Below are 14,215 nucleotides of genomic sequence, written 5' to 3'. Positions count from 1 at the left end.
TCCAGTATTCATATGTGTAAATATACATATATAATGTATCATATATAAAGTTCATATCCTGCAAATGCTAACACATATAATAACTTTGCACATGTGAGTGATCCCACAGAACTCAATGGGACAACTCCCATGAGTAAAGAAGTATACACACCTGCTTAAGACCTTACAGAATGAGGGCCTTTTCTATAAGTAGGCTTGGCAGAATTCAGTTTTTTATAATTTTGATGGATAATATCAATGTTTATTTTTAAGCTTTTTTCTATTTGCATTTTCACAGTTGCACCAAATTATGGATTTTAAGCATTTTTTATTTTTATTGATTTACATTTTCACAGTTGCAGGAAATTATGGGTTGACAGAAAATAATTATTTAATGACAACAAATGTTGAGAGAAATTCAAACTTTATAATTGTAAAAACAGAAATTGTCAACATAACGTCAAAATATATAAAGTAAATATCCTTGAATCAAACTTAAGTTCTTAAGCACCATTTTTATTACTTTGCCTTTTTAAATTTCCATTATTGATGGAATTATTTTTATCAGTTTGTGTATGTACGGTGAAATCAACATTTACCGAGTAAAAATCTTTCAATGCTATCTATAAGGGTTTATCCATATTTTGTTCTTCATTTGAACAGCTTGAATGGTAATATAAGTCCTACGTTAACATGGAGGAGGTAATCCACCCTTTAATGACTGGAATTGATGTGAAGCTAGAATCCAAACTGTGTACAGTGTATGGTGAGACTATGTGTTCAATAGTTTCTCTATGCAAAACACTGTAGAACAAATTAGTTTCAAAGATTTTTTTTTCATAGAAGTGTTGTTTTTTATGGGGAAGAAATTGTGCAGTATGTAAATATATAAAATGTCACTGGCTGACACTTTAATATTCTAAGGCTGTCACCTACTGTAATACTGAGCCTCCCAGTGTTGGTGCACAAGTCAATTTCTTCATGGTAGTACATTTCAGTTATTTTTAAAGTTTCTATAAGCTTTGAGGAAATGAATTTTTTTATTTGTTTATGTGTGCCATGGATAAATACAGCTTTACAGAGCCTAGCATGCAGATTTATCGCCTTAGATGACAGGGATAAATCATGCATCAAAGCCATGAAATGGGCTACAAATGCAATAAAATTAAGGTGTTCAAATATTTAACAAAGGGGGGAGGGGGGCACCGCGGGGAAGGGGCCAAAGACGCTCCTTGCCTGGGGCATCATTTGAGCTAGGGCAGCCCTAAGTGGGGTCCCCTCTCCTACTTGGGCTGACAGCAGGAGCCGCTCCTCCTACGGCTGAGAATGAGAGCCCCCAGTGGTCCGGGCTGAAAGCAGGAGCTGTGCCTTGCCAGGACTGACAGCCCTGTGGAGCCCGGCTGCCTGGAACTGACAGCAATTTCTACGTACACTACAATTAAGCCTCACGCCTGATCTGGCAATAGAACTCTCGCATGTTAGGCGGCGGAGAACTGGGGCCTGAAGCAAACAAACAAAAATATCCGGACATTTGCGAGTTCTATCAGGAGAGCCCGAAGGAGGCTTAATTTTACTTGGAAAGCGAGTCTCTGGCGATACATTCACGAGAGTTGGCTTGTCTCTTGCCTGAGACTGGAAAAACCACCAGGGGCCACTGGGGCTCTGCCGAGGCCAGGGCGGTTCGAGGGGCTAACAAGAAGTGAGGCGAGGGGAAAGCAGGCTGGAGAACGGCGCGGGCGGAGACGCGGTGAGAAGGAGACTCAGGAACAGGCCCCCGGGAGGCCCTGGCAGTGGGGCTGCGGGCCACGGGCGCGCTTCGGCAGCGGCCGGCAGGTGGCGCTACGGGGTAGGACGAGGAGGGCGTGACGCCTGGGACGCTGCGGCTTCTCGCCCCGCCTAGCGGAGGGAGCGGGCGGCAGCTATGGCGGCGGTTCTGTCCCCGCGGGTGTGTGACAGCGACCCGGCCACGCCCGGTGCCCAGTCCCTGAAGGTGAGAGAGGCCGGGCTGGGAACCCTCCCCTCGCCGTGGCTCAGCGGGACTTTCTCAGGGAGAACCGGGGGTGGCGGCGACCGGGGGGCAGAGGGGGGCGACCTGGGAGAGAGGGAGACCCGCAGCGTGTGTGTGTTGGGGGGAGTCAGCCCTGCCCCCCCCCCCGGTGTTATGCGGGGAGGTGACCAGGAGGCCGGCGGGGCGGGCAGCTAGCCCCTGAGGGAGAACAGTCTGCAGCTGTGCGCCCTCCCGCCCCACGCCGTGGCCCTGGTCCCTGTCCACGCCCCCAGACCTGGCCTGTCCCGGCCCCCAGTCCACGGGCCGGCCTCAGGCTGTGCGCTGGAGGGAGCCCCCTGAACCGGGCGCTGAGCTGAGCAGGTGCTGGGATATAGAGCCCTGGAGGCCTCTGCGAGTGAACGGGCTACAACAGCTCCTTGGCCTTCTCGCCAGAGGGACCAAGCACGGATGGAGGGATAGAGCTCCTGGGTCTCAACCAGTGTTGGGTTCCAGGCCCGAAAGTTGCCCAGGTCCAAGGTCTGGGACTGGCCGTGTACAGTCCTGCAGCAGGCCGAAAACGGCACCCGTGGGCCAGGCTAATAGCTTTGCAAAGGGTCTGGGCTTTCCAGTGTTTCCACCATTTGTTTCCTGCTTCTCCCCTTTCCTCAGATTAAGGGGTGACTTTAGCAAATACTATCTGAAAGTATCTTGGAAAACTCAAGTTTGCAAATGGTCTAAAGGATTGATATTCTTAATACACAGCACCTTTAATCAGTACACAGGAGGCTAAGTATTATCTCATTTATATAGATGGGGAAACAAAGGTACATAGAAGATAAGTGATTTATAGTCATATAGGATGTGCATGGCAGAGCTGAGAGTAGAGTCATATATTTTAAGTCCAGAAAAGACCATTCTGATCATCTGGTATCATTTGTTCTCCTGTGTAACCTAGGTCATAGGATTTCAGTGAATGAATTCCGTTTTTAAGTCTAATAGCTGTTGTTGAACTAGACCATCTCATCTGGAAAAAATCCTCTGTTATGAGCTGGATGAAAATTTGTTTTGGGTTGAGTTTAAAACCCCATTGAGATTGATAAGTGTAAATTCACCCTTCAGTTAACATAACTGTAAGCATATACCCCCAAATAAGAGAAAAGGAGTGTGTGCATGCACCCCAGAGCTTTTGCTGAGTATTGCTTTTGGGGAAGGGGGGGGGGAGGGGAGAAGGCAGAACAGATGGGAAAAACTGGAAAAGACAAAGACCCTGAACGAGCCGCTGAAAGCATGGTGGCTGACCTGAAGAAACTGGGGACAGGTTTTTGGGTTGAGGTGCATAATGAAAAAAGTGCACTTGGTGCAGTGAGCAAAAGAAGCTGTTTCCTCCTTTTTGTTTTCTTCCTCATTCAGAGAGACAGATTTTTGTACATTCTTTAGAAATAAACAAAACTGCTTTGAAAAAATACCCATCACTAATTTCTGCTCCCATTTGGAGCACCTCCAGGGCCCCAAACTTTGACTAGCTGCTCAGGTTGAAAAGGGGCAACATTCGATATAAAAGTTTCTGGTGGTGGTTGATTTCCTGCTCTTAATTTTGCACTTCGTTTCTAGTCTGAATTTGATACACTTTTGTCTGCTAGATTGAATAATTCTCTCATCAATTTTCTTTTCCTCATGTAGGTACTTATAGACAGTCAACAAATAACCTCTTAATCTTTTTGATAAACTAAATAGATTGAGCCTCTTGAGTCTCACGATGGAGGCATGTTTTCCAATCTTTTAATCATTCTCATGGCCTTTCTTTGACTCCTCTCCAATTTAGTTCTTTTAGCTACACCATGGCACAGTCAGCTTATGTTCAGCTATTACCCACCATGAACCTCAAGTCTTTTTTTCAGAATTGCTGCTTCCCGTGATAGAGTCCCCTGTCCGATCAGTATGACCTTACATTTGGCTGAAACACAATCAGCCCGGAGCCATGTCCTATGCATCACACTACATCCTTTTATCTCTTAGGTGATGTCTAAACTACGGACCTTATAGTGGCACAGCTGTACTGCTGCAGCTGCTCTGCTATAAGGTCTTCTGTGTAGCTGCTCTGCCAGAGGGAGAGAGCTCTCCTGCCGACATAATTAAACCACCCCCAATGAGCTGTCCACACCAGCGCTTTTCTTGGTGAAACTTCTGTCAGTCAGGTGTGTTTTCACAGCCGTGACTGACAAAAGTTTTGCTAACAAAAGTGCTAGTGTAGACAAAGCCTTAGTCTCTAATTAGAAGTTTCTGAGATAGCAACTGCTGAAATCATTTTGGGATTAAAAATAATGAAAATGGAGAGGTGAGTAAATAACTCTTTCCCCTTTACTACTCTCAGGGTTCTCAGCAGCCATTTTTGGGGCAATGCCAAATCCAGCATTAGAAAGCATGGATCTGAAAATGAAAGCTTATGCTCAAATAAATTTGTTAGTCTCTAAGGTACCACGAGTACTCCTGTTCTTTTTGTGGCTAGACATCAGTTGTCAGTGTTCGGGGTCCCCTGCCACACTCTCAACTATTGTTGAAAATGGTGTGGTTGTGGAGGAGATGGGATAAAACAATGTTCAGCACGGTTACAGAAATTGTCAGTGTATTATGTCTGTGCTCTTAGTATTTAATATTAGGTGACTCATTACCTCTGTGCTCTCCTTCACTGAAATTTATTTTAGTGCTGAAGCTACATGGCTGGTACTCGGTGGTTCCTACTGACATTTACAGGCTGAATAACAAACAAAACAGGATTTTGATCAATGAATATTATTTTTCCATAGAAGTAGTTTTTGTAATAAAATCATAAGATCTGGTGCTCTCACAAATTTCTTTTTCTGCTTCCCTGTGTTTCTTTTCATGAAAACCACCTCTTTTAAAAGAACTCCATCAGCTTGAGACAGTCAATTAAAAAAAAATTAAAATTAATCGTTACACCTGCTTCAAACTTCTTACTAATTTTTTTCCTAATTTAAACGTTTTCTCTCTTTTTTGCTATGTGAAGACCCACACAAGCAAAAGGGAAAAAAGACTAGCCATAAAGAGTTGTCAAATAAACAAAGTAAAACGAAAACAGAAAGGAAGACAGACATGTTTTTTCTAATCTTTTGATTGTATTGATCTTACAAGTGTTATGTAGCTAAAGTAGGGAAAATTAGTTTATAGATTTCTGTTCTCTCTTAAAATCCATGTTTAAAGTGTTATATTTGAGATTAACATATCAATATAAGTGGAAAGACATTCACTAAACAAGGCCTAATAATTGTACCAGTCATTAATTAATAAATACTAAGTGTAACTGTGGGCTTGACTGTTTTTGACAGGTTAGTTCTTCCATCAGCAATATTTCACAAATGTTATTAAACAAGATGAAGGCTTTTGTTTTCTTCCAGTGATTTGTAATGTGACACAGAGTTGCAGCTACTAAGATGGTATATGGCTGATATTCAATGGTTCCTACATCTGTTTACAGGCTGAATAACAAACTATATGGGATTTCAATCAATTAATATTATAATAATATTCATTTTGTAGATATAGTTGACTTAGTCAGTGGATATCCCAACAATAAGACCATTGGTTTCATTGGTCCTTCACTTTGGTAACACCTTAAAATTGTATATTTTTTTCGTCTTCCCCTCTCCTCCTCCGTTCTAGGGCATGACCCTCAAGTATGAGCAAATCTCATCACAACACACATTCTAAATATCATCCTTTCTCTTGCCATAGGTCTCTTTAAATCTGACTGGGGAAAGGCACTACTGATAGAGTAAGGTTTCAGAGTAGCAGCCATGTTAGTCTGTATCTGCAGAAAGAACAGGAGTACTTGTGGCACCTTAGAGACTAACAGATTTATTTCATCATGAGCTTTCGTGAGCTACAGCTCACTTCTTTGGATGCATAGAATGGAACACAGACAGGAGATATTTATACATTCAGAGAACATGAAAAGGTGGAAGTATGCATACCAGCAGGAAGAGTCTAATAAATTGAGATGAGCTATCATCAGCAGGAGAAAAAAAAAAACTCTTGAAATGATAATTAAGATGACCCATAGAAGGTGTGAGGAGAACTTAACATAGGGAAATAGATTCAATTAGTGTAATGACCCAACCGTTCCCAGTCTCTGTTAAGGTTGTGTAGAAGGTTGGTTTTTCATATGAGTATCTGGTTGAGAGTTCAGTCTTAATCTTCCCCTATTTGCTGTATAGGATGTTGATCAGGTGGTTTTGCAGTTTTTTTGAGAGTGTGTGGCACAATCTGTCAGCATAGTCTATGTAATATGTAGATTGTAGTGGATTTTTTACCTTTAGTCCTTTTGGTATGATGTCTATCTGTTTGCATTTGGAAAGGAAGATGATGTCTGTCTGTATCTGTATGAGTTTTTTCATGAAATTGATAGTCATGCTCCAAGTTTCTTCACTGATCAGGGGATTTAGTAAATTGTCCCAGATCTTTAGCAGATGATGTGCAGACACAGTTACACCTGTAGGCATGTGGGTGCTGCTGGGCAGAGGCAAAGATCTGCCCACTTCCCACCTCTTCCTGCCCACCTGTGTGACAATCGGGGAAGCATAGTGCCTCTGCAGAACCTGGTTCCCCTTCCGTGCTGGTAAGCCTGATGAGTAGCCAGCACAAGGGGGTAAGGAACTGTGCAAGCCAACCCGTGATTTGGTGCATAGAACCCTTTTGAAATAGCACAGTATTTCAAGGGAGCAAGTTTGTTCTAGTCACAGCCACTTTTCACAATCCCAGAATAGTGTATTACATCTTTGTGAGTCTTTACATTGTGATATCCTAATACATTAAGTACATGCAGGACTTCTTGGCTTTATTTTTAATGCTTGTTCTCCATGTTTATTTCAGGATGACACAGAAGAAAATTCAAATGATAGCAGCCAGCCATCAAAAAGACGACGTATGGGCTCGGGGGACAGTTCTCGAAGTTGTGAAACTTCTAGTCAAGATCTTGGGTAATATGACTTTACTGAGGTTTTATATTTTTTAAACACTATTTTGTTGTGTTTTTCCAGAAGTTTTAACATTAGCTCTTCTTCCTCTGCTTATATGTTGCTCATGCATTTCTCTGACCTCTGCAGTGCTGAGAAACAGTGAATTAAAATAGCATGTGAGCAACTTCCTTGCTTCAACATTGCTTTTAATATAGTGTAATGGTGTGTTTATTTAATGCAAATTATGCCAAAGTGCGCTTCGGTTATCCTGAGGACTGACTTTACTTGTACATTTGATTTTTTTTTTTTTGCATTTTATAATTTTATGGCTTTTTAAATATCTTTCAGTAGGAATGCCTGTTTTCTTATTCTTACCTTGTCAAGGATTACACAGTCCTTGATTTCATGTCCAGTGATTCATTGATAATTACTAGTTTTGTGAAACACTAGTAAAATGAAACACACTGAATGTGTGTAATTTTGAGATGGGATAGGAGGATATATTCTAAGGGGCTGAACCAACTTTCTACAGGAGTGTTGTGTTGACTTAAATGGGAATTAGATCAAGTTCTAGAAGCATGGCATTGTTAACTATTACTTTGAGTATTCTAACACTTTTTCTGCAATGTATATTTTTTTTAGCTAAATGTACTACTATTATTTCAAGCCCGTTGTTTTTGTGTTTAGCTTTAGCTACTTTCCTGCTGAAAATTTGATAGAATACAAATGGCCACCTGATGAAACGGGAGAATACTATATGCTTCAGGAGCAAGTCAGTGAATACTTGGGTGTGACCTCATTTAAACGAAAATATCCAGGTATCCAGGTTGAAAAGCGTGTGTAAAAAAATCTGTAGATTCAAATGTGTACAAACTGGCAACTCTCCTCTTTTGGAATATAACATAGCTCTTTCAGTTAAGAGGACATAGTCAAGATAAAAATCAAGTTTACCCATTTTTCTATCTCTATTACCAATAATTAACTGAAAATCTGGGCTGAGATTTCAAAAGTGGCTGGTGATTTTTGGGTGCCTATGTTGAAATTATGTAAAGGAGCCTGCTTTTCAGAGGATGGGGTGCTTAAGTGACTTCTGTTAATCTTGGCCTTAATTTATTTTTGAGTGTTTGATATTATTGGGAACTTTCTGAATTTTGCTCAACTTGGATAGTGAACTAGGTTGGTCAGTTTCAGTTTTTAGTTCTTGTACAATAGTGCAATACATTATTTCCAGGTGGAGGGAAAATATCAGAATACTCAGGGGGATCTGTGCTTCACTTATGTGAGAATTGATGACAGTCTGTCTTCTCCATCATTAACTACTATAATCCTTACATTAGACTTTGTAAAACACTTTTCAAAAACTTACTTTCTGCCTTTACTATTTGTCAGTGTCATTTTACTGCAATTTCTTGGAGGGAAATCTAATTTTTAAACTATTTATAAAAGAAACATTAACATCTTTTTCTATAGTAGTGTAGTACTTTTGTTTGGAATAATTTTGTGTCTGTTAAATGAATATCCCCTTAGATTACATTTTATTAATGTAATTTTGTCAGACTTTCTATTATCATCCCTGGATTGTACTACTGCTAAACTAAATATTAACTAAAATAGACATTTTATTGTTCAGACTTCCTTTTTCAGCATGTGGAAAAGAAGTTGTAAACTAGTTTTTGGCCTAGTTTGAACTTCTTTTGTGATGGATTTGGAAATGTATAACACTACACGGTTTTACTACTGTTTTGTGCTCTCTTGGAGATTTAGAGAGACGAGATCTGTCTCATAAGGAAAAACTCTACCTCAGAGAACTAAATGTCATCACAGAGACTCAGTGTACTTTAGGTAAGAAAACAAAATGAATTTTCAGCTTTCTGATGCAGTTGGATTAGGCTAGAATGTTTGATTCCTGCCTTAAAATGATAGAATCAAGTAATTTTTGACTAGACACTTAAATTGGTTTTGATTGCAATAAGGTTATTTATTTTACCTTTAAAATGTTATGTAATGTAAAGTTAAAAATGTGTAATATTTTGAGTCTAAGGTCTTCAACAGACTGCTAGATCTTCACGTTATTTTTACCAGTTCTAATGGCTTCATTTGCTGAAGGAGATATTTTATTGATGTAGGCCCTGCTTTTCCAAGCTGATCAAGAGAACCTGTGTGTCGGCATGAAGACCTATTGTCTTAGATGGGGCTTTGTGCAGCTCTAAAGGTCTGCCTATGTTGATCAGCTTGCAGGTTCGAGGTCATGTGAATTAAAGTACTTGAGTATATTCATATCAGAATGAAAATCTTAATATTTTCTTCTTTCACTTATAATAAACATTAGATTGGATTGACGTACTGATTGATTAATGTCTATCACAGTTCTGTTCTTTTTGATATCACAAATCTGTGTAACACTGCACTCTCATCTGATACAGGAAGTTGACTGTTTTATAAAATCACTTTCATTGCTTCCCTGTATTCTGTATCTTCTGATTTGTCACTGGTTTATTTGACATATGACAGAATCTATAAACAGAATAATAGCTGCATAAAATTTTGGGCTGCTGATTTTTCCTAATCTTTTTTTTAAAGCAAAACATGAGGCTTTAGGCATACAGCTTCCATTAAATTCAATGAGAACCACACAGTTAACCCCCCTAAAATGTTTTGAAAATGGAGGAGTGGTTCATTTTAGAATTTTTTAAAAAGAGAGTTGTTGCAGCATAATTTCTATGTTCAGTGAAAGGTGTTGTGTATGTTAGGCTGTCTGCTTTAATGGCAAACTTTACAGTAGACTACGGGTCAAAATGGTAAATGACTTAAAATTTGTTTTGCAATGTAGAGTTATTAGTGTGTTTTATCTAATCTAGGTCTAACAGCCTTACGCAGTGATGAAGTGATTGATTTGATGATTAAAGAATATCCTGCCAAACACGCTGAGTATTCTGTAATACTGCAAGAAAAAGAACGTCAGCGAATAACAGATCATTATAAAGAGTACTCTGTAAGTACTCCCTCAGACTTTAATGAACCAGAGCCAGAACATACTGGGCATGTGGATTAAGTTCCTTTTGCGATATCTGATTTTTCAAATTATTTTTATTTCAGCAAATGCAACAACAGAACACACAAAAAGTAGAAGCTAGTAAAGTTCCAGAATATATTAAGAAAGCTGCCAAGAAAGCTGCAGAGTTTAACAGCAATTTAAACCGGGAACGAATGGAAGAAAGAAGAGCCTATTTTGATTTACAGACACATGTAAGTTGACTTAAATTTATTGCTTGATAATGACAGGTAGCTCCTTGTTTATTATAGTAAAGATGTCAGTCTTTTTGGTGCTTTTTCTGAAAACATATTGTTGTAACCATTTTTTATCGTAATATTGGATTAGAATTAATTTGGGTTAGAAATAAATAGATTTGAATATATACATTTTAAAAAGTAATTTTGCCAAATAGAATAGAGCGTTCCACTTTAGTTTTTTTAATATCCTTTATATTAACTAATTGATTTCTTAAGCTGGAAAGACTTCCACGTGAGGAAGCACTATTAGCACTACCTAGTTTAGACATGAGACAAATAAGTGTTATGGTAGTAGTATATAAAATAGCATAAAGGAGGTCAGGTCATTTGGATGCCCCTATTACCATTTCTCATAACACAAGAGTATGGGGACACCTAATGAAATTAAAAGGCAAGAAATTTAAAATTGATATTTACTGATTGTCAAAAAGTTAGCTTGTGATAGTAAATTCTACAAATTATTCTTGATGCAAAAATTTTAGTAGTAGTCTAGAAAGGTTTAGACATTTATGAACAAAAATATTTTATATAGTTCAACTGAAAGGATAAAAGTATGTATCAGTCTTGCTTCAGAATTTAAGCCAAGCACTACTTGCCAGAGAGCAGTTAAGCGGAAGCTTTCCCCATAGATAAATTATTGCATAGTAGTCCATTTAAAGATTTTAGACTTTTCTGATATTGGCCCCTGTCAGTGACAGGATAGTGGACCACTGATCTGCTCTTTTATGGCTGTTCCTGTGAGATTCTAGTTTGTATATGCTCATCATACCCGATACTTTTGTACACAAAAGTCTGCTTTCAAAGTTAGAGACCCTTGTTCTTACTACTCTCTACTATTATGCTGCTCTGGTAAAATTTCATTTTAAAGATGCTCAGTATGAAAACTAATCTGTGTTTTACTTTATTTAGCAGCTTGTATGGTAATGTAAATGTAATAAAAGGGTGTATTACAGAGTCATAATGACATAAAGGAGATTAGGTGTCCATTGTCTTAAATATAGGGCAGTCAAGCGATTTAAAAAAAAACGCTCTATTACACAACATTAGAATACCATTTATTTAAATATTTGTGGATGTTTACTACATTTTCAAATATATTGATTTCAATTACAACACAGAATATGAAGTGTATGGTGCTCACTTCATGTTTATTTTTGATTACAAATATTTGCACTGTAAAAAACAAAAATAGTATTCTTCAATTCACCTCATACAAGTAGTGTAGTGAAATCTCTTTATCATGAAAGTTGAACTTACAAATGTAGAATTCTTTATAAAAAATAACTGCATTCAGAAATAAAACAACATAAAACTTTAGAGCCTACAAGTCCACTCAGTCCTACTTCAGCCGGTTGCTCAGACAACCAAATTTGGTTACAATTTAGATGAGATAATGCTGCCCGCTTTTGTTTACAATGTCACTTGAAAGTGAGAACAGGCATTCACATGGCACTGTTCTAGCCAGCATCGCAAGGTATTTACATGCCAGATGCACTAAAGAGTCATATATCCCTTCATGCTTCAACCACCATTCCAGGGGATATGCGTCCATGCTGATGATGGGTTCTGCTTGATACGATCCAAAGCAGAGCAGACTGTTGCGTGTTCATTTTCATCCTCTGAGTCAGATGCCACCAGCAGAAGGTTGATTTTCTTTTTTGGTGGTTTGGGTTCTATAGTATCTACATCTGATTGTTGCTTTTTTAAAACTTTTGAAAGCATGCTCCACACCTTGTCCCCCTCAGATTTTGGAAGGCACTTAAACCTTAGGTCCAGTGCTGTAGCTATTTTTAGAAATCTCACATTGGTATCTTCTTTGCGTTTTGTCAAATCTGCTGTGGAAGTGTTATTAAAACGAACATATGCTGGATCATCATTCGAGACTGCTGTAACATGAAATATATGGCAGAATGCAGATAAAACAGCCAAAGACATACTGTTCTCCCTCACTGAGTTCAGTAACAAATTTAATTAACACATTATTTTTTAACGAGCATCATCAGCATGGAAGAATATCCTCTGGAATGGTGGCCGAAGCATAAAGGGGCGTACGAATGTTTAGCATATCTGTCATGTAAATACCTTGCAACGCTGGCTACAAAAGTGCCATGTGAAGCCTGTTCTCACTTTCAGGGACATTGTAAATCAGACGCAGGCAGCAGCATGTCCAGTAAATGTAAACAAACTTGTTTGTCTTAGCGATTGGCTGATCAAGAAGTAGGACTGAGTGAACTTGTAGGTTCTAAATTATTATACTGTTTTGTTTTTGAGAGCAGTTATGTAACAAAAAAAAAATCTGCATTTGTAAGTTACACTTTCAGTATAAAGAGATTGCACTACAGTTCTTGTCTGAGGTTAATTGAAAAATACTATTTCTTTTATCATTTTTACAGTGCAAATATTTGTAATAAAAAATAATATAAAGTGATCACTGAACACTTTGTATTCTATGTTGTAATAGAAATCAATGTATTTGAAAATGTAGGAAAACATCCTAAAATATTTAATAAATTTCAATTGTTGTTCTGTTTAGCAGTGCGATTAAGCACGATTAATTTTTTTAATCGTAATTAATTTTTTTGAGTTAGTTGTGAGTTGTGATTAACAGCCCTAGTTAAATAGGCATTTATTATTTAGATTTTTATAGAATATTATTTTGACAGTAGAACTATAAAATATGCTGTATATAATATATGTCCTTAAGTGCTGCAGTGAATCTGGGAAAAATCAGGTGACTGTTCCAGCATAATAAAGGCCGAGTTCAAAAATGTGGAAGAGACAAATGAATTAAAAAAAAAAAAAGTTGCTTGTGTGAAAAATGAGATCTTTGTTTTTTATTAAACAATACAGATTATCCAGGTGCCTCAAGGAAAATACAAAATATTACCTACAGAGAGAACAAAGGTTAGTCCTTATCCAGTGGCTCTCATACCAGGCCAGTTCCAGGAGTACTACAAAAGGTACTTAAAAAGATATCATAGTTGCTGTCTATATTACATCTACTTGCTTGTCTTTCCCAGGAAACTAGCTGAGATGAGTATTAGTGATAATACTTACAAAATAATTTTGAGTGAATTTTATGTCCGTGAGGTACGGGAGTCTGACCGACCAAAAGACTGAAGTGCATTCTCCACTGAACAAGTTTGGCAGTGGCAGCAGCAGTGCAAGCTTCTCCACACTGCTCTGTCAGTGTGCCTCAGCCTTGTTCTAGAGCAGTGATGGGCAGCCTGTGGCTCGCGGGCTGCATGCGGCCCGTCGGGGTGATCCACTGGTGGGCTGCGAGACAGTTTGTTTACATTGACCATTCACAGGCAAGGCCACAGGGTGCTGCAGGTGCCCGTGCCTGCAGACAGTCAATGTAAACAAACTGCCTCGCAGCCTGCCAGCGGATTACCTTGATGGGCTGCAGGTTGCCCACCACTGTTCTAGCGGGACTGATTTGACATGCAACAGAGAGTAGTTCACTCTCTGTGTCCATTCAGTGCTAGGGCTCTACAGACACTGTCAAGAGTATATGTGATATGTCTAAATTTTGTATTGCAGGCTTGTGGTCCAACGCTTTCTATGCAGCAATTTTGCATGAATGCAGAGAAACAGTTTTAGGAAGTGGTTTTTCTAAGACTGATCATTACTAATAGCTAATTTTGATTGATTTTGGATGGCCTAAGAATTTAGGTGAAATTGGATGTGTGAGAGAGGAGGGAAAGTTTTGATAAACGGACCCCTCTCCCTCTCAAAATGCCTATGCTTCACTGTGTATATAAGCTTTTAAAACCTCTGCCCTGTGGCACATAGCCTTAATACGTTGTATTGCCCAAGATTAGCCTGGAAATGTTTTCTCCAGAAACTTCCATGTTATATGTAAGGGTTGACTCAATGTACATTATCTCCAGAGTGAAGCAAATGGAGATGCAGCTTGATTTGGTTATTAGAACAGATAACCGAGAGCCAAGATTTTATTCCTGATTGCTGCTAGATTGCAGTG

General features: G+C 38.9%; 1 protein-coding gene across 3 annotated transcripts in view; it reads left to right on the top strand.

Annotated features, from left to right (window-relative positions):
* The first annotated feature begins 1,865 nt into the window (after positions 1-1,865).
* The window catches only part of PHF10 (PHD finger protein 10), a 24,123-nt gene continuing 11,773 nt past the window's right edge, over positions 1,866-14,215 (top strand). For 2 of the 3 annotated variants that reach the window (XR_012655578.1, XM_032774248.2), the window contains exons 1-7: positions 1,866-1,969; positions 6,854-6,960; positions 7,627-7,757; positions 8,698-8,781; positions 9,798-9,931; positions 10,036-10,185; positions 13,081-13,190. Coding sequence is in view for 1 of the 3 variants with exons in the window: in XM_032774248.2 (XP_032630139.1) it covers positions 1,901-1,969; positions 6,854-6,960; positions 7,627-7,757; positions 8,698-8,781; positions 9,798-9,931; positions 10,036-10,185; positions 13,081-13,190 (785 nt within the window). In the remaining 2 variants the exon portion in view is untranslated. The remainder of the gene's footprint in view (positions 1,970-6,853; positions 6,961-7,626; positions 7,758-8,697; positions 8,782-9,797; positions 9,932-10,035; positions 10,186-13,080; positions 13,191-14,215) is intronic. The other variant, XR_012655579.1, reaches the window with a different exon arrangement.

This window comes from Chelonoidis abingdonii, chromosome 3 (genome assembly GCF_003597395.2).
Source record: "Chelonoidis abingdonii isolate Lonesome George chromosome 3, CheloAbing_2.0, whole genome shotgun sequence".
Taxonomy (NCBI): Eukaryota; Metazoa; Chordata; order Testudines; family Testudinidae; genus Chelonoidis; species Chelonoidis abingdonii.
The sequence above is the reverse complement of the archived record's forward strand: the minus strand, read 5'-3'. Positions and strand labels throughout refer to the sequence as shown.